The 24,349-nt window shown below is 46.7% G+C and overlaps 1 protein-coding gene across 3 annotated transcripts in view; it reads right to left on the bottom strand.

Annotated features, from left to right (window-relative positions):
* Nucleotides 1-22,641, bottom strand: part of Pecam1 (platelet and endothelial cell adhesion molecule 1) — a 75,631-nt gene extending 52,990 nt beyond the window's left edge. For all 3 annotated transcript variants that reach the window (XM_045158476.1, XM_045158477.1, XM_045158478.1), the window contains exons 1-2: nucleotides 22,373-22,641; nucleotides 22,259-22,285 (exon numbers count right to left, since the gene is read on the bottom strand). In XM_045158476.1, the coding sequence (XP_045014411.1) occupies nucleotides 22,259-22,285; nucleotides 22,373-22,409 (64 nt within the window). In that variant the 5' untranslated portion in view covers nucleotides 22,410-22,641. The remainder of the gene's footprint in view (nucleotides 1-22,258; nucleotides 22,286-22,372) is intronic.
* Nucleotides 22,642-24,349: the final 1,708 nt, after the last annotated feature.

Genomic DNA, 24,349 nt, shown 5'->3' with positions numbered 1-24,349 from the left:
GGCTGGAGGCCCTGGTGCGCCCATTCTCTCTCTCTCTCTCTATCTGCCTCTTTCTCTCTCTGTCACTCTCAAATAAATAAATAAAAACAACAAAAACAATTAAAAAGAAGGGCTGGAGAGATGGCTTCGTGGTTAAGCACTTACCCGTGAAGCCTAAGGACCCTGGTTCGAGGCTCCATTCCCCAGGACCCACATTAGCCAGATGACAAGGGAGTGCACATGTCTGGAGTTTGTTTGCAATGGTTGGAGACCCTGGCGTGCCCATTCTCTCTCCCTCTCTCTATCTGCCTCTTCCCCTCTCTGTCGCTCTCAAATAAATAAATAAAAATAACAAAAAAAAAATTTAAGTGCTTGCTCTAATAACTGGTTTCAACATTCTTGGAAAAAAAAACTACATTTCAAAGTAGAATAAACCAGGTGTGGAGGCTTATGCTTGTAATTCCAGCATTTGGGAAGCTGAGGCAGGAGGCTTGCTATGCGTTCAAGGCCAGCTTAAGTTTCACAGAGTTAGACCATTTTCCTCTCAAAAAAAAAAAAAAAAATCAAGCTGGGCGTAGTGGAGTACGCCTTTATTCCCAGCACTTGGGAGGCTGAGGTAGGAAGATCGCCTTTAGTTCAAGGCCACCTTGAGACTACATAGTGAAATCCAGGTCAGCCTGAGTGAGAGCAAAACCCTACCTTAAAAAAAAAAAAAAAACAGAGCATGGTGGTTGAAGCTGTAATTTCAGCACTCAAGGGGGCTCTGAGGCAGGAAGAGTGTAACAAGTTCAAGGCCAGCTGGGATTACACAGTGAGTTTCAGGCCAACCAGCCTGAGGTACAGAGTGAGACTTTATCTCAAAAAGGAAAAACAATGTAATCAAAAGATGTTCAATGGCCGGGATGTGGAAAAAGAGGAACCCTTCTACACTGCTGGTGGGAATGCAATCTGGTCCAGCCATTGTGGAAATCAGTGTGGAGGCTCCTAAAACAGCTAAAGATTGATCTACCATATGACCCAGCTATAGCACTCCTAGGCATATATCCAAAGGAATCATCTCATTTCCTTAGAAGTGCATGCTCAACCATGTTTATTGCTGCTCAGTTTATAATAGCTGGGAAATGGAACCAGCCTCAATGTCCCTCAACTGATGAGTGGATAATGAAAATGTGACACATTTATACAATGGAGTTCTACTCAGCAGTAAAGAAAAATGAAGTTATGAAATTTGCAGAAAAAATGGATGGATCTGAAAAGGATTATACTAAGTTAAGTAACCCAGGCCCAGAAAGCCAAGCGCCACATGTTCTCCCTCATATGTGGATCCTAGCTACAGATGATTGGGCTTCTGCATGAGAAGCAAAATACTTAGTAGCAGAGGCAAGTAAGTTAAAAAAGGAGATATAAAGGGAAGAGAAAGGAAGGGAGGAGGGTACTTAATAGGTTGTTATTGTATATATGTAAGTACAAAGATTGAGATGGGGAGGTAATATGATGGAGAATGGAATTTCAAAGGGGAAAGTGTGGGGGGAGAGGAAGGGTATTACCATGGGATATTTTTTATAACCATGGAAAATGTTAATAAAAAATAAATAAATATTTTTTAAAAAGATGTTCAAGCCAAGAGTTGTGACTCATACCTATAATTTTTAGGAGAATCATCATGAGTTCAAGGCCAGGCTGGGCTACAGAATGAGTTCTGAGCCAGCCTTGGCTAACAAGAGATTCTGTCTCAAAAATAAAATAAAAGTTGGGCACGGTGGCTCACACTTTTAATCCCGCACTCAGGAGGCAGAGGTAGGAGGACTGTCATTTCAAGGCCACCCTGAGACTACATAGCAAGTTCCAGGTCAGCCTGGGATAGAATGAGACCCTACCTCAAAAATAATGAATAAATAAATAAACAAGCTTAACTCAAAAGCCACCAAAAACATAAACTCAAAACAAAGATTTTGTCTCAAAAATAAGCTGGGGAGATGGCTCAGCTATTAAAGACACTAGCTTACAAAGCCTATGGGCCAGGGTTCAATTGCCCAAGGCCGATGTAAGGTCAGACGCAAGATGGCGAATGCCTCTGGAATTTGTTTGCAGAGGCAAAAGACCCTGGTGTTTTCTTGCAAAGTCTGTGAGCCTGGGTTTGATTCCCCATAAAGCTGTATGCTAAAAGCGGTGCGTGCATGGCATATGTGCACCCATACACACATAAATTAATAAGTAATGTTTTAAAAGCGAATAGTAAATAAATGTATTGAGGAAGGGCTGGTGTGTCTCCGTGGTAGAGTGCATGCCTATATTGTGGCTGCAATTGTACCTCAGTGACAGTGTGTTTAAAAGTGCTGGCTTCAAAAATCACATTAAAAAAATTGAGCCGGGTGTGGTGGCGCACTTGGGAGGCAGAGATAGGAGGACTGCCATGAGTTCAAGGCCACCCGAGACTACAGAGTAAATTCCAGGTCAGCCTGAGCTAGAGTGAGACCCTACCTCAAAAAAACAAAAACATAAAAAATAAAATACAATAAAGATTTAAACATTGTCATTATCCTAAATAGATTTTTGGATACAAGTGATAATACTTCCCAGGCAGCCAGCTGTTGTTTTCTGCCTAGTGAGCTCAAAGGTAGCACAAGATGGTGGAGACTTGAAATCACATTTGTTGCTGTTGTTGTTTTGAGACAGGGTCTCACGTAGCCCAGGCTCTTTGAACTCCTTATCTAACTGAAGCTGGTCTTGAACTCATAATCATCTTGCCTCTACCTCCCAAGAGCTGGGGTGACAGGATATACCACCATACCAAGTTTTTTTTAATTAAAAAAAATTTTGTTGTTTTATTTTTATTTATTTATTTGAGAGCTACAGACAGAGAGAAAAAGAGGCAGATAGAGAGAGAATGGGCGTGCCAGGGCCTCCAACCACTGTGAACCAACTCCAGATGCAAGCACCCCCTTGTGCATCTGGCTAACATGGGTCCTGGGGAATTGAGCCTCGAACCAGGGTCCTTAGGCTTCACAGGCAAGAGCTTAACCGCTAAACCATTTCTCCAGCCCAACCACCACACCAAGTTTTGACATCATTTGTGATGATGGTCATCTGCACCTCTGGCCCCTCCGGCCATGAAGAAGCTAAGAATACAAGTCAGGCTCCGAGTCACCCAGCCACACGTGTCATTTCCTGCCAATGTCCTCCAACTCTGAATTGGCTTATGTCCAGCACCCATGGGCTAGCAACAGCATCCATGTACCTAGAGGTCACATGTGAAGAATTTATACTTGTGGACTGATTGCCATCTTAGTAATTATCTTAGGTCGTTGGTTGGTGGTGGGTCAGTGGTCTGAAACTTTTCTAGGTCAAAAGGTTTAGACCACACTTATTGGTTAACAATCCTTAAAATCAAGGGCTCTTCTTGAAACCCTCAAATTCTTGTAAGTCTTTTCTAAAATACTTCTTATTTATTCATTCTTTTTAAAATTTAATTAATTTATTTGAAAGAGAAAGTGGCATTTGTGCATTTGGCTTTACATGGGTTCTGTGGAATAGAACCTGGGTCCTTTGGCTTTGCCTGCAAGTGTCTTAACCACTAAGCCATCTCTCCAGCCCATAACTTGTTCATTCTTAAGGATGCCATCAATCCAGCATCTTTACCTGGGACATAAGAATACTTTATGAGCTCCTGTCTTATCTGCTTACATGGAGTATGAATAAAGCAATAGATTTTAAATATATTATTGGGCTGGAGGGATGGCTTAGCCGTTAAGGCATTTGCCTGCAAAGCCAAAGGATCCAGGTTCAATTCCCCAGGACCCACGTCAGCCAGATGCACAAGGGGGCACATGCATCTGGAGTTCGTTTACAGTGGCTGGAGGCCCTAGTGTACCCATTCTCTCTCTCTCTGTCAAATAAATAAATAAATAAATAAATAATATTTAAATCTCAAATAAATAAATAAATAAATATATTGTTTAGGGTTTTTTTTTTTTTCCCAAGGCAGATGGAGGCAGGAGGACTAGAATTTCTCAGCTACATGGGGAGTTTGAAGCCAGTCTAGGCTACATGAGACCCTGTCTCAAAAATAACAAACAATAGAGCCGGGCGTGGTGGCGCACACCTTTAATCCCAGCACTCGGGAGGCAGAGGTAGGAGGATCCCGTGAGTTCAAGGCCACCCTGAGACTATAGAGTTAATTCCAGGTCAGCCTGGACTAGAGTGAGACCTTACCTCGAAAAACCAAAAAAAAAGAAGAAAAAAAAACAATAAAACAAAATAACAGCCAGGAATGATGGCACACACCTTTAATCCCAGCACTCAGGAGGCAGTGATAGGAGGATTACCATGAGTTTGAGGCCAACCTGAGACTACATAGTGAATTCCAGGTCAGCCTGGGCTAGAGTGAGATCCTACCTTGAAAAAAAAAAAGAAAGAAAAGAAAAACAGCCTTATAGAATCTAGAGACAAACTATTTGGATCTCTTGTTTGTTTGTTTGTTTGTTTTCTTGGGGGGGTATGTGTATATATATATATATATATATATTTTTTTTTTTTTTTTTGAGGCAAGGTCTCACTCTAGTCCAAGCTGATCTGGAATTTACAATGTAGTCTCAGAGTGGCCTCGAACTCAGTGAACTCAAACAAAGCCAATAGTATGAGCTCTAGTCCAATCCAACACATGTACTTGTTCACAGAGGTCCTCCTACCTCTGTCTCCCAAGTGCTGGGACTAAAGGCATGCACCACCATGACCAGCTAGAGGCAAACTATTTGAAATCATAATTTGAAGCTGAGTCTGGTGGCTCAGACCTATAATCTCAGTAATCAGAAGTGTGAGGCAGAAGGATCACTGTGAGTTCAAGACAATCTGATCATAAAGTCTTTATTATTGCTCTATCCCTTTGACATATGAGAGAACACTTCATAACACAGCTTGACTCCTTTATACCCAATTGTTGAGCATGGTAAACCCAAAATGTATGTGGTTAATAAGAGAAATTCAAAGCTAGAGAGATGGCTTACCAGTTAAGGTGCTTGCCTGCAAAGCCAAAGGACCTACGTTTGATTCCCCAGGACCCACATAAAACCAGATGCATAAGGTGGTGCTGTGTCTGGAGTTTATTTGCAGCAGCTAGAGGCCCTGGCATGGCCATTCTCTCTCTTTCTCTCTGCCTCTCTCACATATATGAAGAGAAATTTAGAGACCGGAGATGATAGTGTTACCAAGCTGTTATCCAAGCAAAACAGGGTCCTGTAGCTTGGATAAACCTCCTAAACATCACTTCTTACAGATTCTCTGATAAGAGAAAAATATCTGTAAGTCATGAATAATTTGCATCATGTGATATTCTAAGTCTTCCCTTCTTTGGACCAGGGAAGGTCTCCAGAAATCTGTGTCCTTGGGCTGGAGAGATGGTTCAGCAGGTAAGGCTTTTACCTACAAAGCCAAAGGACCCACATTTGATTCCCCAGGACCCACATAAGCCAGATACACAAGGTGGCACATGCTTCTGGAATTCATTTGCATTGGCTGGAGGCCCGGACACACCCATTCTCTCCCTCTATCTCCTCTCTCTCTCAAATAAAATAAAATAAAATAAAATAAAATAAAATAAAATAAAATAAAATAAAATAAAATAAAATAAAATAAAATAGTGTCCTGGGTGCCGGGCGTGGTGGCGCACACCTTTAATCCCAGCACTCGGGAGGCAGAGGTAGGAGGATCACCATGAGTTTGAAGCCACCCTGAGACTCCATAGTGAATTCCAGGTCAGTCTGAACCAGAGTGAGACCCTACCTCAAGAAAACAAAACAAAATAGTGTCCTTCGCCTACATCACTATTTCCTCATGGAAAAACAAGCTAAACCCACTGAGGAGAGCATTATGGGCTGGATTTTGTTCCCAAGTGCATGTTGCAATCCTTATTCCTGGCCCCACAGCATGTGACTCTTCTTGGAGATCAAATCTATAATAAGGTGACTAAACTCAAACAAGGCCAATAGTATGGGCTATAATGCAATCCGACACATGTTCTTATTGTCCAAACACAGACCCCAGGGATATGTACGTATAGAAAAGGCCACGTGGGGCTGGGAAATGGCTCAGTAGTTAATGCTTGCTAGCAAAGCCTACCAGCCCAGGTTCAATTGTCCAGTACCCACATAAAGCCAGATGCACAAAGTGGCACATGCTTCTGGAGTTCATCTGCAGGAGCCAGGCAGAGGCAAGAGGCTCTGTTGTGCCTATTTTCTCCCTCTCTCTGTGTCTCTATTCCTCTGCTTGCAAATAAATAAAACTATGTTTTAAAAAACTAAACAAGGCGTGGTGGCACACGCCTTTAATCCCAGAACTTGGGAGGCAGAGGTAGGAGGATCGCTGTGTGTTCGAGGCCACCCTGAGACTCCATAGTGAATTCCAGGTCAGCCTGGGCTAGAGTGAAACCTTACCTCGAAAAACCAAAAAAAAAAAAAAAAAAAACTAAACAAGGGCTGGAGAGATAGCTTAATGGTTAAGACATTTGCCTGCAAAGCCTAGGGACCCAGGTTTGATTGTCCAGTACCCATGTAAACCAGCTGCACAAGATGGCCCATGTTCGTTTGCAGTGGCTAGCGGCCCTGGTACATCCATTTTCTCTGTCTCTGTCTCCCTCCCTCTATCTCTCTATAATAAATAAACAAAATAAAAAAAAATTTTAAAAATTAAGCAAACAGGGCTGGAGAGGTGGCTTAGCCTTTAAGGCATTTGCCTGCAAAGCCAAAGGACCCAGGTTCAACTCCCCAGGACCCACATAAGCCAGATGCATAAGGGAGCACATGCATTTGGAGTTCATTTGCAGTAGCTGGAGGTCCTGAGCACCCATTCTCTATCTGCTTTTGTCTCTCTCTCATAAATATTTAAAATAAAATAAAAGATAAAATTTAAAAAATTAAACAAACAATGAAATCTTCTGGAGGGGTTTGGGTATAGCTCCGTGGCGGAGTGTTTGCCTGCCAAGTGTGAGGGCGTGGGTTCAGTTCCCAGTGCCGGGGGCAGGGGAGCCCCATGAAACCTCAGAGCTACATGTCACATGGTCTGACTGCAGTGTTCCAGCATCAGCAGGCAAAGCTGTGGATGCCCAAGAACACATTCATTTCTGTCTGGTGGCTTCTGAGGTTCTCCCAAAGGACTCTATTTCCTTTGCGGATTCCAAGAATTTTCTGATGAACTGGGTGTGGTGGCGGATGCCTGGAATCCCTGTCCTTGGGAGGTAGAGAAAGAGGAACTGGAGTTCAAGCTCAGTCTAGGCTAGGTAACAAGATTCTGTCTCCAAAAAATAAAATAAAATAAAAAAGAAGAGCCGGGTGTGGTGGCGCACGCCTTTAATCCCAGCACTCGGGAGGAGAGGTAATAGGATCGCCATGAATTCGAGGCCGCATTCGAGACTACATAGTGAAGTCTAGGCCAGCCTGGGCTACAGTGAGACCCTACCTTGAAAAAACAAGCAAACAAACAAACAAAAACTCTCTAATAGATCTTTGTTTTTTCTTTTTAGGCTTCAGCTGCTAACAAGGTAAAAGGCAATGAATGTTCTAGCTCTGCTTCTTGTAATCTTTGTCATACAGTTTTTTTGAGTGTTAAAAGCCATGTCAGGCTAGACAGATGCCTCAGTGGTTATGGTGCTTGCCTGCAAATCCTAACAACCAGGGTTTGATTCCCCAGCACCCAGGTAAAGCCAGTTGCACAAAATGGCACATGTATCTGGAGACTGTTTGCAGTGGCTAGAGGTCCTGATGTGTCCATTCTCCCGCCCCCCCCCCTTGCTCACTGTACTGGAGCTTGAACCTAGGCCTTGGACATTCTGGGCAAGCTACTACCACTGAGCTATTTATTTACAGACAAGGTCTCCTGTAGCCCAGGCTGCCTCAAACTCACTATGTAGCCCAAGGATGGTCTTGAACTCCTGAGCCTCCTGTCTCCATCTCCCAAGTGCTGGGATTACAGGCACGTGTTACCACATCTGCCTTATTTTTCACTCTTTATTTAGAGACAAGGTCTCACTTAAGTTGTCTAGGCTGGCTTTGAACTCACTCTGTAGCAGTAGCACACCTTGAACTTTAATTCTCCTGCCTCAGCCTCCTGATTATTTTGTCCATTGATTTTACCGAGCCAGAATAGAGAACGGAAGTCAAGCATGAAGCCAAGCATGAAGCCAGATGACCTGGACCAAACAAATCCTTCCTCTGGTGTTAACCTACTGTATGACCTTTGGCAAACTGTTACACTTCGTTGAGCCTTGGTCTGCTTATCCATGTAGTGGACATGCTACAGTGAGACACTGTTCTTGGCACCTGGAAAGTTCTTGAGAAGTGTTACCTGGATTCTGTCAGTCACAGAAATGAAGTCAACTCTTGGGAGATTTTAAGCTTTTTCTCTTCTCCATGTTTCTAGAGAACTGTTTCATATAAAACCATAAAAATTTTAAGTCCCAGGGCTGGGGAGATGGCTTAGCGGTTAGGCGCTTGCCTGTGAAGCCTAAGGTCCCCGGTTCGAGGCTCGCTTCCCCAGGACCCACATAAGCCAGATGCACAGGGTAGTGCATGCATGTGGAGTTTGTTTGCAGTGGCTGGAGGCCTTGGCACACCCATTCTCTGTCTCTCTCTCTCTCTCTCTCTCTCTCTCTCTCTCTCCTTCTCTGTCATTCTTAAGTAAGTAAATAATTAATTAAAAAATTTTAAAACCCAGGGCTAGGGAAATGGCTCACTGGGTAAACTGCTTGCTGTGCAAGCATGAGGACCTGAGTTCAGATCCCAGCACCCACATAAAAGCCAGCTGTGGTGGTGCACACCTGTAATCTATGTGAAGACAAGAAGATTCCCCCAAGGATTTCTTGGCTAGCTAGTCTAGCCAAAATGGTGAGTCCTGGGTTCAGTGAGAAATTCTGTCTCAAAAAAAAAAAAAAAAGAAGAGGAGGAGGAAGAGGCCTGGTGGGATGGGCTCAGTAGTTAAGGCGTTTGCCTGCCAAGCCAAAGGACCTACATTAGATTCCCCAGGACCTACATTAGCCAGATGCACAAGGGGGTGCACAGGTCTGAAGTTCGTTTGCAGTGGCTGGAGGCCCTGCACACCCATTCTCTCTCTTTCTCTCTCCCTCTTTCTCTGTCAAATAAATAAATAAATAAAAATAATTTAAAAAAATAAGAAGAGCTGGGCATGGTGGTGCACGCCTTTAATCCCAGCACTCGGGAGGCAGAGGTAGGAGGATCACAGTGAGTTCGAAGCCACCATGAGACTACATAAAGAATTCCAGATCAGCCTGGGCTATAGTGAGACCCTACCTCAAAATACAAAAATATTAACTAAATAAATAAGATGTAGAGTGATTGAGGAAGATACCTGGCATCAGTCTCTCTCTGGTCTACACACACACACACACACACACACACACACACACACACCTGCTCACACACGCTCATGCACTCACATACATATGAACATGAATACATGCATACACCCACACACACATACACAAACATAGAGATTGTTTTCTTAACTTCTAGGCTGGGTATATAGCTCATTGATAAAGCACTTGTCTAACATGTGCAAGAAGCTAGGTTCAATTCCCAGGATTGCCAAAAATAAATTAATGAAATTTTAACTTCCTAGCTTAGTTGACAGCAAATTCTCCAGACTTACATTTTTGATCCTCTCACTGACAGGGTGAGTCACGGGCTACTTTACCATTATTTTCCTGAACAAGCTACAGAGGCCCCTGACTGGGGGAGGACACCAGGTACAGACAAAGGTAACCCCACCTCCTTAAGCTAGGTGATTTGGGGAGTTATTTAACTCCTGCAGGCACTGCTTTTGCTTTGATGAAATAGGAATGTTGGGCTGGGAAGATGGATCGGCAGTTAAAACCACTTGCTTACAAAGCCTACTGACCCAGGTTCTATTCCCCAATACCCACATAAAGCTAGATGCACAGTGGCACATGCACCTGGAGTTCATTTTCAGAGGCCAGAGGCCCTGGTGCACGTCTTTAACCCCAGCACTTGGGCACTGGAGAGATGGCTTAGTGGTTAAGTGCTTGCCTGTGAAGCTTAAGGATCCCGGTTCAAAGCTCAATTGCCCAGGCCCCATGTAAGCCACATGCATAAGGAGGTACATGTGCCTGGAGTTCATTTTCAGTGGCTGGAGGCCCTGATGCACCCATTCTCTCTCTCTCTTTCTTTCTCTACCTCTTTCTCTGTCTGTCGCTCTCAAATAAATAAATAAAAACAAACAAACAAAAAAGAAATGGGGGACTAGAAAGATGGCTTAGTGATTAAGGCCCTTGCCTGCAAAACCAAAGGACCCAGGTTTGATTCTCCAGGATCCACGTAAGCCAGATCTACAAGGGGGCACATGCATCTGGAGTTTGCTTTCAGTAGCTAGAGGCCCTGGAGCACCCATTCTCTTTCCTTCTCTTTGCCTCTTTCTTTCTTTCTCTCTCTCTCTCAAATAAATAAATAAAAATAAAAAAATATTTTTAAAAGAAGGCTAGAGAGATGGATTGAAAGTTAAGGTGCTTCATACTTGAGCTGCAAGGCCACTGAGAAATCCTATCAGAACTGAGCTAATAACCTCCTCCATGTAGACCAGCTGACAGAAAGCTGGAAGAAGCCATTCTGCATGCAGCTCAATGGGAGAAAGAGAAAACACAAGTGAAGATAATCAACAGTGGACACTGCAAGCCTTATATTTGGCCAGCCAGGCCAAATGAGCCAATGGGTGCAATAGTGGCACGTCTGTCATGGTGGAAACCAACTGCCCTCTAATTGGACTAGAGGCCCGCTCCACAGGGGGAAACACATCCCTGATACTGAAAACTTAAAACAGGGTAGTCATGAGCCCTAGGGGTGTAACATCTGCTGATGTATGGCTAAATATATATACTATGCTTATCAAACTGCCCAGTAAGCACTTCTCTTAATGTTCACACCCTTATATTAATGCTACTCTCACTTTGGGTAGAGAATCTTCTCTTTTCAGATGGCAGTGACCTTGGGATGACTCAGAAGGTATCATGGTGCTGGAAAGAAGTGGCCCGAGTGCTCAGTACTGCAATATCTCTATCACACCTTCCAAGGCTCAGGGTCTGTTGCGGAAAAGATGGCGGAAAGAATGGAAGAGCCAAAGGAAGGGTAGGACTGCTTACAACATGCTCCCCCCAGACATAAAATGGCCTGGATATCCATGACCTCAAAGTGCCTGACACTACATACACAAGACCATCATAAGAGGAGAAAAAGATCATGACATCAAAATAAAAGAGAGACTGATTGAGAGGGGGTGGAGATATGATGGAGAATGGAGTTTCAAAGGGGAAAGTGGGGGGAGGGAGGGTATTACCATGGGATTTTTTTTTTTTTTTTTTAGTTTTTTGAGGTAGGGTCTCACTCTAGCCCAGGCTGACCTGGAATTCACTACAGAGTCTCAGGGTGGCCTTGAACTCACGGCGATCCTCCTACCTCTGCCTCCCGAGTGCTGGGATTAAAGGCGTATGCCACCACGCCCGGCGGATTTTTTTTTATAATTACGGAAGTTGTTAAAAAATTTTGAAAAGAAAAAAAAAGTTAAGGTGCTTGCCTGAGAAGCCTAAGGACCCAGGCTCGATTCCCCAGGACCTACATAAAGCCAGATGCAAGCAGGGTGGTTCATGCATCTGGGGTTCATTTGCAGTGGCTGGAGGCCCTGACTCTCTCTCTCTCTCTCAAATAAAATACTTAAAAAATAGGAATGCTGCCAGGCGTGGGGGTGCATGCCTTTAATCCTAGCACTCGGGAGGCAGAGTTAGGAGGATCACTGTGAGTTCAAGGCTGCTCTGAGACTACGTAGTGAATTCCAGATCAGCCTCGACTGGAGAGAGACCCTACCTTGAAAAACTAAAAAAAATAAAAATAAATTAAAAAAAATGGGAATGGGATTTTTTTTCCCTGCTGGGGACCAAAGCCAGTGCCTCGCCCATGCTATCCAAGCCTGCTACCACTGAGCCACACACTCCCAGCCCCGTACTTTCTATTCCTTTTTGCCTCTTCGGAAGCAAGGTCTCACTCTAGCCAAGACTGACCTAGAACTCACATTACAGTCCCAGGCTGGCCTCGAATTCACAGCGATTTTTCTACCTCTGCCTCCTGAGTGCCGGGATTAAAGGTGTGCGCCACCACGCTGCCCCCTCAGCCCTCTATTTCCATCAGGAACAACTGAGCCAAGGTAGCTAAGGGAACCAAAGGGGTCTCTGGTCCTGGCGAGCGTCCCTTTCTCCTTCACACCCCCCACAGCAAACATGTCACGGGGCTCCTCAGCGCTGGGCCCTGTCTCAGTCCTGAGTGGTTCAGAGGAGGACGGGACCTACATTCGGCAGCAGGAGGTTCAGCTGTATCCACAGCCCTTTCCTGTTCTGGGCTGTCCAGTCTCAGCACCATCCTGCTGGGCCTCCTGCAGACCAGCCTCCTTCCGTTTCCTTTGCCCAGAGACCCCCACCCCCACCCCCAACCTCTTGCAGAGTTCAAAGCAAGCTGAGCTAGAACTCTGAGGAATGACATCTTTACCAGGGACAGTGTCCTTGCCTGGGGCGCTTCCCTTGCCTTATTTTCTAAGTAACTCTGACACACATTGCTTGAATAAACGAAGTCATCTGACAGCTGCAAGGGGCTTCACGTTGCCGTGACAGCTGGCATATCACAGGAAGGAAGAGGGAAGAAGATGTTAGAGAATTTGTGGAGCTGGCTGTGGCGGTGTATGCTCCCATCCCTGCGTTTGGGAGGCCCTGGCAAGAGGGCTGACACAAATTTGGCCACTCTCTCTCAACAGCCCTCTGCTCCCTTCCCTTTCAATGCACCCTGTAATCTCTCTCTCTCTCTCTTTCATTGTTTTTCAAGGTAGGGTTTAACTGGCCTGGAAATTACTCTGAAGCCCCAGGCTGGTTTTGAACTCACAGCAATCCTCCTACCTCTGTCTCCTGAGTGCCGGGATTAAAGAAGTGTGCCACCATGCCCAGCTTCAAATTTATTTATTTGTTTATGTGTGTGTGTGTGTGTGTGTGTGTGTGTGTGTGTGTGTGTGTATGCATGGCAAGGTCTCTTGGTGCTGCGAACAAATGCCAATCTGGCTTTATGTAGGTGGCAGGGAATTGAACCTAGGCAGGCAGGCTTTGCAAGCAAGTGCCTGTAACCTCTCTCTGAGCCTCTCCCCAGCTCCCTATATTGTTTCTTTATTTAAAGCTGGCTGTAGCTGTATTGCACAATAAACAAATAACAAGAAGAAAGCAATAAAAGAAAGAGGAGAAGGAAAGAGAGTACGTTTATCACGATGAGCCCAGCTCTTCACCTTAGCACACGGCATCAGCACAAGCGCCGTGTCCCAGTTTTCACTCTCGGGACACCCACCGTCGGCTCCGGCTTGCCTTCAAGATGAGCCTGGCCTCCGGCTTGTCGCGTCTGTGGGGCTGCCCTCCCGCAGTACACCAGGGCTGGGCTGGGCGTCCCTTCCGAGATCAGCTACAGGGGTGGGCCTCTGGCCTCCTGTCACCTTTTCTCCCCTGGGATCACTTGGCTGTGAGTCACCTGCCACATCCGTCAAGAGCAGCCCTGAAGAAGACCACAGGCCGAGGCCCTCTGCCCACAGCCCCTTGAGGGAGCTCGGCAGCATGTGTTCAGGCTCAGTCAAGCCTTCCTGGGCTAGCCGTAACCCTGACCAGCAATGTCTACCATCTCATGAGACCCTGAGCCAGAGCCACCCACTGCTGCATTCTTGACCCTCTGAAACCGTGTGACATAGTAAACATGTGCTATCTTCAGCCAGTTAAGTCTTGGGGTCATTTCAATTTTTAAAAATAATTATTGTTAAAAAGTATTTATTTTTATTTATTTATTTGAGAGAGTGACAAAGAGGCAGGTGGAGAGAATGAGTATGCCAGGGCCTCTAGCCACTGCAAACAAACTCCAGACACATGTGCCACCTTGTGCATGAGCTTACGTGAGTACTGGGAAATCAAACCTGGGTCCTTGGGTTTCTCAGGTAAGCGCCTTAACTGTTAAGCCATCTCTCCCTATTTTTTAAAATTGCGTTTATTTATTTGAGAGGGAGGGAGGGGGAAAGAGAGAAGGAGAGAGAAAAAGAGGCAGAGAAAGAATTGGCATGCCAGCCAGGTTCTGTAGCCATTAAAAATAAACTCCAAGCCGGGTGTGGTGGCGCACGCCTTTAATCCCAGCACTCGGGAGGCAGAGGTAGGAGGATCGCCAAGAGTTCAAGGCCATCCTGAGACTACATAGTGAATTCCAGGTCAGCCTGAGCCAGAGTGAGACCCTACCTCAAAAAAAAAAAAAAAAAAATGAACTCCAGATACGTGCCCCATTTTGTGCGTCTGGCTTATGTGGGTACTGGGGGATTGAACCTGGGTCCTTAGGCTTGGTAGGCAAGGGCCTTAACTGCTAAGCCATTTCTCCAGCCCCCTTATTAAATTAATTTGGAACAGTCTTGCTATGTGGCTGAGGATGGCCTTGCACTCTCCACAATCTTCTTGCTTTAGCCTTCTGAGTGCTGGGATTACAAGTGTGAGCCGCCACACGCAGCTCCCAGCCCTTGAACATATGCTGTAGCCCAGGCAGACCTTGAACTGCAACCCTCCCGTCTCAGCCTCTTGAGTAACTAGGACAACGTGCTGATAGCCCCAGGTCCAGCCCTTTGGGTAAAATGTGTGTGCATGTGTGTGTGCATGCGTGTGTGTGTGTGCATGTGTGTGTGTGTCCATGGGTGGAGGTCAGAGGACAACCCTTGATGTCATACCTAGGAACACCCTCCACCTTTTCTTGACACAGGGTCGCTCACTGTCTGGAACTTGTCAGTTGGGCTGGCCTGGCTGGCCAGAGTCCCCAGGGACCCTCCTTTCTGTACCCTCCCCAGTGTGTCACAAGCACAAGCCGCCAGGCCTGACATTTTACACACCCTCAAGGTCCTTGTGCAGACGAGGCCAGCACTTTCCTGACTGAGCTATCTCCCCAGCTCCTCAGGATAATTTTTTTAAATATTTTATTTTTATTTATTTATTTGAGAGAGAGAAAGAAGGAGAGAGAGAGAGAGAGAGAGAGAGAATGAGTGGACCAGGGCCTCCAGATACATGCCCCACCTGTGTATCTGGCTTACATGGGTCCTGGAGAATCAAACCAGGGTCCTTAGGCTTTGCAGGCAAGTGCCTTAACCACTAAGCTATCTTTCTAGCCCTCCTCAGGGTGATTTTTAAAGCAGCAATAGATAATAAATAAGTCACCCAAAGCGAGGTGAGTTGGTTCATACCTGTAATCTTAGCACTTGGGAGGTGGAGGCATGAAGATCAGGAGGTCCAAAGTTATCCTTGGCTATAGAGCAAATTTGAAACCAGCCTGAGTCTCATGAGACCCAGTCTCAAAAGAAAACACCCAAAACAAATAAAAGGCAGTGGTAGGGGGTTGGGGAGATGGCCCTGTGATTAAAGGCACTTGCTTCTACAGCTTGCTGCCTCAAGTTCATTCAATTCCCAAGCCAACTACATAAGCCAGATGCAAAAAGTGGCACAAGCATCTGCTATCCGCTGCAGTGGCAAAGGGCCTGCTATGTGCCCCCTACACACACACACGGCAAATAAATAAACAATTTTTTCAAATTAGAAAAAAAAAATTTGGGCTGGATAGATGGCTTAGTGGTTAAGCACTTGCCTATGAAGCCTAAGGACCCTAGTTCAAGGCTCGATTTCCCAGGACTAACGTTAGCCTGATGTACAAGGGGGCACACGTATCTGGAGTTTGTTTGCAGTGGCTGGAGGACCTGGCATGCCCATTCTCTCCGTCTCTCTCTCTCTCTCTCTCTCCCTCTCCCTCTCCCTCTCTCTCTCTCTCTTTCTCTCTCTCTCTCTCTCTCTCTCTCTCTCTCTGCCTCTTTCTCTCTCTGTCACTTTCAAATAAAAAATAAATAAGAATAAACAACAACAACAAAAAAACTTAATCCACCCAAGCAATCATGTAAATTCTCTGATTATATTTCAGTAATACAAAAATCAATATCCTTTTTGTGAGGAAACTGTCAAGTGCAGACAAATTGAATTGTTATGCATTCATCTCACTATTGCACAAAAGAGTGATTGCTGGCTGGAGTGATGGCTTAGTGGTTAAGGTGCTTGCCTGTGAAGCCTAAGACCCAGGTTCGATTGTCTAGTACCTATGTAAGCCAGATACACAAAGTGGCACATGCGTCTGGAGTTCCTTTGCAATGGCTGGAGGCCTGGTGCACCTGTTCTCTCTCGGTGTCTATCTGCCTCTCTCTCTCTCTCAAAGAAATAAATAAAATATTTAAGGGCTGGAGATATGAATTAGCAGTTAAGACACTTGTCTGCAAAGCCAAAGGACCCTGGTTCAATTCCCCAGGACCCACATAAGGTAGCTACACAGGTGGCGCATGCATCTGGAGTTCGTTTGCAGAGGTTAAAGGCCCTCTTGTACCTATTCTCCCCCTCCCTCTCTCTCTCTTTCTTTCTACCCATCTATCTGCCTCTTTCTCTCTCATAAATAAATAAAAATAAAATATTTCTTAAAAATATTTAGGGCTGGAGAGATGGCGTAGTGGTCAAGACACTTGCCACAAAGCCAAAGGACCCGGGTTCGATTCCCAAGTACCTACATAAAGCCAGATGCACAAAGTGGGACATGCATCTGGAGTTTGTTTGCAGCAGCTGGAGGCCCTGGTTGTGCCCATTCTCTCTCAAATAAATAAATAATTTTTTTCGGGAAAAAAAAGCGATTGCTGACAGCCTGGGGTTCCTGGGCTCTTGGGAGGAGCCCAGATAAGGGTTTGGAGGTGGCTTACAGATTTATTAGCTGCAAATGGGTTTTTGTCTGGATAGAGGGACTGGCTGTAGCTCTCCTCACTGAGCCCCAAACTCTTCAAAACTGAGTTGTTGTGATGGAGGACAGGATTGCAGAACAGCCTAAAACAAAGGCAGATGTATATATATATATATATATTTAAACCTGGAGAGATGAAGGTTGATGGAGAAAGACCCAAAGATTCATCTTCACCACACAGATAAGACAGCGTCAAAAGCTAAAATGATGGTTGCTCCTTCCCTGAACCTCAAGGCCACCGGTCATCGGATGCTGGAGCTCCTTGGCAAGATAAGGCATTGTGAGTCAGACAGCCACCTGGCTCTCAACCTGGAAATGACTCAGAGGGCAGGGAGGGAGAAGGAGCCCACCCCCACTCCACCCTCGACTTTTGTCAGGAAAATTACAGGGCACCTCAAAGCATTGAGTCCCTGATAAACGTCTCCGCTCATCAGAAAACATGTCAATCCGTCTTCCAACCTGAATGTCAAGCATCTCCAAGCTCAGCTCAAGTTCCCAAAAGTCACGTAACAGTTGTCCCATACCAGTGCCGGGTGCTGGGCTTCTGGGTTAACAAGAAACGAAGAATCCCTGCTATGCAAGAGAGCCAGTTCGCCATGACCCATCCAGTGACACAGAGAGGAAGGGCTTCTCAGAAGAGGCCATGGACAGGGTAAAGGAAGTGCCCCTGGACTGAGCCTGCCCTGCCAGAGACAGGCTGTGGGCACTCCAGGAAAACACCATGTACCAGGGCACCGAGTGTGAGAAACCGGGTGTGTTCCAGGCATGACTGCTACAGGAAGCAGAGTGTGGGGAAGAGGGGTTAGATTGGTCAGGTGGGTGATGCCAGAATGGATCTGAGTTTAGAAAGATCACTGTGGTCCAGAGCCTAGACCAGTAAACAGCCTGAGGTGGTTTGGGTGAAAGCCGTGGAGACCAAGTCAGGCACGGGTGACTGAGTGAAAGGGTATTGAGAGACTCTCTTGAGGACGCTAAAGGACTTAGTCTTTGAATGATGGAAATGTTCTCAAAGACCTAATACTGATAGTTACCAATGCTGTGAATGCAGCAAATGATGCTACTAATAAATTTCATGTTATTTGTATTTTATCACAATTTTCTTTTAAAAAATAATTTTATTTACTTATTTGAAAAATAGAAAGACAGTGACAGAGAGAATGGGCACTCCAGGGCCTCCAGAGGCTGCAAATGAACTCCAGACGCACGCGCCGCCTTGTGCATCTGGCTTACATGGGTCCTAGGGAATCGAGCCTGGGTCTTTTGGCTTTGCAGGCAAGTGCCTTAGCCACTAAGCCATCTCTCTAGCCCTTTATCACAATTTTCTAGCCACTTGTTTGATTGGATGAGGGTGGCTGAAAGGTAGAAGATAGGTTCCTGGATTAGGTTCCCAAGAGGGCATGGGTAACACCAGGTAAGATTAGAGAACACAGGCTGAAGAGAGGACTCAGTGGTTAAAGGTACTTGCTTGCAAATCCTGACAACCTGGGTTTGATTTCCAGTACTCATGAAAGCCACATGTTCAAAGTGGTGCGGGCATCTGGAGTTTGTAGCGGCAGGAGGCCCTGTGCACCCATACTTTGTCTCTCTCTGTCTCTCAATATCTCTCTCTCTAATAAATGAATAAATAAACGAATAAATAAATAAATAAATAATATTTTTTAAATAAAATAAGAGAATACCAGACAAAGGTGCATGAGAAAGATGAAGTGGCAGGTGGCAAGGAACGTGGAGATTGAAGAGGAGTCACAGCTATGGCCTCGGGTTAGCCTGAGGGCCGGGGACAGGCCCGGGCTGGGGATGACCCTGGGGCATGTGGAGAAGAGGGAATTAGATTCCTGACTCCAGGGACCAGCGGTAGATTCAGACCCAGGCAAGAGTCCAAGTCTCCCCTAGGGCTAAAGAAAAAGATCTAGAAGATGAGAGAACAAGGCTTCAGAGTATGTTCAACAGTCACAGGTAACAAAAAGTTCATTCAGTGAAAGGCTGGAAGTTTCCATTGTATCGGTATGCGGCGGTCCTTGGAGACCCCTTGGTGAGAGGAGAGTCCAGGCAAGGAGGTGTGCTGCTGAGGCCAGGCGGCTTTTAAATGGAAGAAGGCAGAGACAGCTGTTCTAAACCAGCCTCAGAGTTCAACTGGAAAAGGAAGCAGCTAGATGGGGAGCCTGAGAGAAAGGGAGGAGTGGATGGTTTGTATGTGATTCTTGGGGTTTTTTCTGGGGGGGTGTTTTATTTTGGTTTTTGGTGTTTCAAGGTAGGGTCTCACTCTAGCCCAAGCTGACCCAGAATTCACTGTGTATCTCAGGCTGGTCTCGAACTCATGGCAATCCTCCTACCTTGGGCTCCTGAGTGCTAGGATTAAAGGCATGTGCCGCCATGCCCAGCCTAGTGTATGATTCTTTCTCTCCCTCTCTCTTTCTTTCTTTCTAGTTTTTAATTTTTTTACTTATTTATTTGAGAGAGATAGAGAGAGAAAGAGGCAGATAAAGGGGGGAAGGTGGGCATGCCATGGCCTCCTGCAGCTACAAACAAATTCTAGATACATGTGCTGCCTTGTGCATCTGGCTTACGTGGGTCCCAGAGAATGGCTTTGCAGGCAAGTGACTTGACCACTGAGCCATCTCTCTAGCCCTTTTATTTTATTTTAGAGGCAGGATCTCACTCTAGCATTGGCTGACCTGGAATTTATTCTGTAGCCCCAGGCTGAAACTCACAAGGATACTTCTACCTCAGCCTCCCAAATGCTGGGATTAAAGGTTTATGCCACCATGCCAGGCTTTTTGACTTTTCTTTCTTCTCCCCAAGAGAAAAAATAAGAGTTAGCCGAGTGTAGTGGTGCACGCCTTTAGTCCCAGCATCTGAGAAGCAGAGGTAGGTGGATTGCCATGAGTTTGAGACCACCCCGAGACCACATAGTGAATTTCAGGTCAGCTTGGGTTAGAGTAAGACCCTACCTTGAAAAACTAAAAATAAAATAAAAATGAGTTGCCAATTGGGTTTATAGATTGAAAGAAAAGGATAGGAGGAGCCTGGAGAGATGGCTTAGTGAGTAAGGCGCTTGCCTGTGAAGCCTAAGGACCTAGGTTTGATTCCCCAGTATCCATATAAGCCAGATGCACAAGGTGGCACATGTGTCTGGAGTTTGTTTGCAGTGGCTGGAGCCCCTGGCATGCCCATTTTCTCCCTCTTCCTCTTTCTCTCTCAAATAAATAAATAAATTTTTTTTTAAAAAAAGAAAAGGACAGGAAACAACAGCAGAGATTCTCAAAGTAGGGAGTTGGAAAGAGGCATGAATAATAAGTGATGCTCTGGGGTGAAGGAGGAATGGACTCAGGACCCAGGTGGCTCTGCTGGCTCTGGTCAGTGAGGGGGGAGGGGTGGACATGTGCCTTGAAACCAGGAGGGAAACCAGGAGGATGGGTGGGAAGGCAGATAAGCTAGCGGCCAGGGCAAGGCGGGAAGTTGAGGGAGTGCCCTCCAAGCACACTGTTTTCTAGGTGAAATGGAGCTGAAGTCATCTCCTGAGAGGAGCTGAGACAGGCTGCAGGGGATGAGAGGTCGAGAGCCCAGGGGCCTGTCTCCCCCAGAGTGGTAACATACAGCCAGCTCGAAACCATGTGTCATCAGTCTTGAGTGGACTGAGGAATGGAGACTGGTGTCAGCCCCACACAGTTCACCCCTAGTGTTGACCCTGCATGACTGGGTCTCGGTTCCCTACTGTGAAAGAAAGCAGGGGTCAGTGCTGGAGAGCTGGCTCGGTGGTTAAAGGCACTTGCTTGCAAAGCCCACCGGCCAAGCTTTGATTCCCCAGAACCCATGTAAAGCCAGATGCACAAAGTTGGACATGTGTCTGGAGTTCATTTGCAGTAGCAGAAGGCTCTGGCGTGCCCGTACTCTCTCTCTCTTTCTTTCTCTCTAAAATAAATAAAAGTATTTTTAGCCAGGCGTGGTGGTGCATGCCTTTAATCCCAGCACTGGGGAGGCAGAGGTAGGAGGATCACTGTAAATTCAAGGCCACCCTGAGACTACATAGTGAATTACAGGTTAGCCTGAGCTAGAGCTACCTCAAAAAAAAAAAAAAAAATTAAAGAAGAGACGACGTGACACAGGAAGCAGCGGCCACACTTACAACCCTGCCACTGGGAGGCCGAGACTTGGACATTTCAAGCCTGCCTGGGCTACACAGTGTGCTTCAGAACAACCTGGGCTGCAGTGTGAGGCCTCGCCTCCAAACCGAGCACGTGAGCAAAAGTTCCAGACGGGTGTTTAGGCTTTGGGTGGTGGACGTCCTAGCGCCAGTGCCTTGCATGGACAAGTCACTACTCTCTGAGGCTTGAATGCCATCAGTGAAGGGGGACAATTTGAAGATAAGATAAAGGATATCCTGCCTCCATGCAGTGCCGCGGGGGTTGGATGCCTAAGGGAGCCCATGGGCAGCAGAGCGGAGATTCCCACAGACCAGCTCTTCTGGTGTCCATGCCCGTCCCCACACCCGCCCCCGGGGAGGGCATCACTCCAGGCCTGGATCAACCCAGCCTTGCCCCATGCACTTCAGCTCCCAAGAACCCGCAACCCAGAGCCACCCGCCCCCATTCTTTGTCTCCTGAACTGATTGCTGTGGTCCCTCCCCGCACCCACACAGGCCCTGGGGCATCCACAGCCCCTGCAACAGGCTGAACTCCTCCCTTCACTGACTCCCAGATGAAGCAGAGAGCAAAGCCCCATCTCAAGATGGAGGTCCAAAATCAGCCCTCGAAAAGACAGCCAACCAGACAGCCAAGATGGCCAGTACCCCACCCCTCCACCCCCCACCGCCCCTACCCCCCCCCCCCCACCACCCTCTGTCCCGCACCAACAGAAACCAGCTCGAGCCTCTGAGGTGGGAAGGGAGGCCTGTTCTCTTTTTGTAAAAATTAGGAGAAAAAGAGCTGTGACGTAAGTTTACGCTACCTATGTCTCCTTCCTGAGTCTGACAGGTCAACTGTATCTCATTTGTGCATTAAAACAACTGGGAAGACATTTTAAAAGTTAAAAAAAAGATAAAAAATAAACAATTAGAGATGGAATCGGATACAAGGACAATTAATTTATGGTAGAACAACCACCAGCAAACTCAATTTGCAAAAACGTATCTCCCTCAGTTCCAACAAACAGCAATCCACCAGGCCCTAAATATGTTACTTCTAAAATCCTGTTTTAGAATACTAGCTAAACCTTGGCTTAAAACAAGTGTTTTGTTCTAATTCTTTAAAAAGAAAACCAAAACATGGAATAAACAATAGCTTCTTTTCCATTCGAATATCTTCCTCAGTTGTTATAAATACCCACCCCAAGCAACTCGACATGAGCTCTAAGAATCGCAGAGAAGACACTGTGAACCATGCTAGGTAAAAACATGGTTGACTTACTGTTTTCCTGAGCCTTGGCGCTTGACCCTGAAAGAGACAGGAGAAATCTGGTGATTTCACTAACTCCGAGTCTCGCGAAACGGAGGTGAAGTGGGAAGAGAGCGGCACACTCACAGAGCAGCAGCGTGAGCAGGAGCTCAAACCCCAGCATCGTGCCCGCCGCGGCCCCCGCCAGCTGCGTCCTGCGTGAAGGCTTCTCCAAACCTGCAGGCCACACTTAGCCCTGTCTTCTGGTCATGCCTCAGAGGGGCAGAGGCCCTGGGAAAAGCAGAAAACTCCAGTCAGTTCTCCGGGCGCCCTCCGAGAGACCAGCTCTGGTGGTGGTGGTCAGGTAATGGCGGCCATTGCTGGTAGCCCAGAACAATGCGGTCTGGGCTGGCCTGATATCTCCTCAGGAAATGACTGGCCTTCCTGAGGGAACACAGAAATCCAGCCGCTTTGTTTAAAGGGAGGGGGGGAAATAAGGCATAAATGATTTTGCCTCGGGGTTCTTGAGCCTCCTGCCTCACCTGGGTTTGGGGCCCCTTCTCCGGACAAGGTGAGGGGTTTTTCTCTCCTTCCAGCCTTCACCCAAAGTGTTTCCCTCACTGGACACCCCTGATGGCCTGTCTGTCTTTCCCGCAGCCTCCTCAAGGGACTCTGTCTGCACAGTGTAAATCTGGGCCTCTTGTCCCCACAACCTGGCTTTTCAGAAAAACTGTAGGTTTTGTTTGTCAAGAGTGCTCCGACCAGCGGCATCTGAGCCTGGGATCCGGTGGGTGCGATAACTGAGGCACCCTAGAAAGAAAGCCCCCATCCAGCCTGTTCCCCTTAACATGTATATATATACACATAGATATCATACCCTATTCCTACGGGGCCAGAGAGAGAGTCTTCTATTTTTTGGTAATACTTGGGATTGAACCCAGGGAGTCATGCATGCTAAACAAATGCTCTACCATTGGGCAGTCATCTCACCCCTGTCTTTTCCCTTTCCTTTCCTTTCCTTCCCTGTCCTTTTCCTTTCTTCCATTCCCTTCCCTTCTTTCTGTCTTTCCTTCTTTTCTTTCTTTCTGAAGGGAGGGGGGCCCTCACTATAGCCCAGACCAACCTGGAGCTCACTCTGTAGCTCAAATGGGCCTTGATCCTCCTACCTCAGCCTCCTTCCAAGTGCTGAGATTATAGGTGTGAGCCACCATACTTGGCTCCTTTCCTTTCTTTCTTTCTTTTTTCTTTTCTTTTTTTGGTTTTTTGAGGTAGAGTCTCGCTGTAGCCCAGGCTGACCTGGAAATCACTACATAGTCTCAGGGTGGCCTCAAACTCACAGCGATCCTCCTTGCCTCTGCCTCCCGAGTGCTGGGATTAAAGGCGTGCGCAACCATGCCGGCTTTCTTTTCTTTTTCACCTGTATTCTGAGACAGGGAGCTTGCGAAGTTGCCCAGGCTTGCCTTGAACTCTCTATCCTCCTGCCAGACTTTTGAGTAGCAGGAATTACAGGTGTGCACCACCTCACCTGCTCAGAAGTTATCTAAGATCTATATCATTCCTTTCACTTTGCTGTTTGAAACCTTGTAAGGGCTCCCTACGGCCCTCCAGAAAAAGAGCTCATCAGTCACCCTCCGTAACCCAGCCCTGGTTTACCTTCCTGGTCGGCATTCACCACCTCCTTGCTCCTCCACGGTGGTTGCTAAAATGGACAGTCCCCAAGCCTTGTCCAGTGCAGTGCGTTCAACCTCCTTGGTTGGCTCATAGCTACGCATCCTTCCTAACTCATCAAGTTCTCACAGAGTTTCCTTCAGGTTCCCCATACTGAACTGCCTTCTTTGAGCCCCTTCTCCTGAACCCTTCCTGTCAGATCCTTTCTACGGGGCTCAGCAATGGCCTCTCTCAGACCCTAATGCTCTGCTGCCTCCTAGATGGCAGGGGCCAAGCCTGGTAGCTAGAAGACCAGGGAGGAACTTTCAGCAGGGCTGGGGAGCTGGCTCAGTAGGTAAAATGTCTGCGGCCCAAACATGAGGCCCTAAGCTCAGATCCCCAGGATGCACGTGAGGGCAGCCGCAGCAGGTCTATCTGTAGCCACCCCAGTGCTCCTGCAGGGAGGTGGGAGAAGAC

The sequence above is a fragment of the Jaculus jaculus genome, chromosome 9, assembly GCF_020740685.1.
Source record: "Jaculus jaculus isolate mJacJac1 chromosome 9, mJacJac1.mat.Y.cur, whole genome shotgun sequence".
NCBI lineage: Eukaryota > Metazoa > Chordata > Mammalia > Rodentia > Dipodidae > Jaculus > Jaculus jaculus.
Note: the sequence above shows the minus strand (reverse complement) of the source record. Positions and strands in the feature narration are given on the sequence as shown.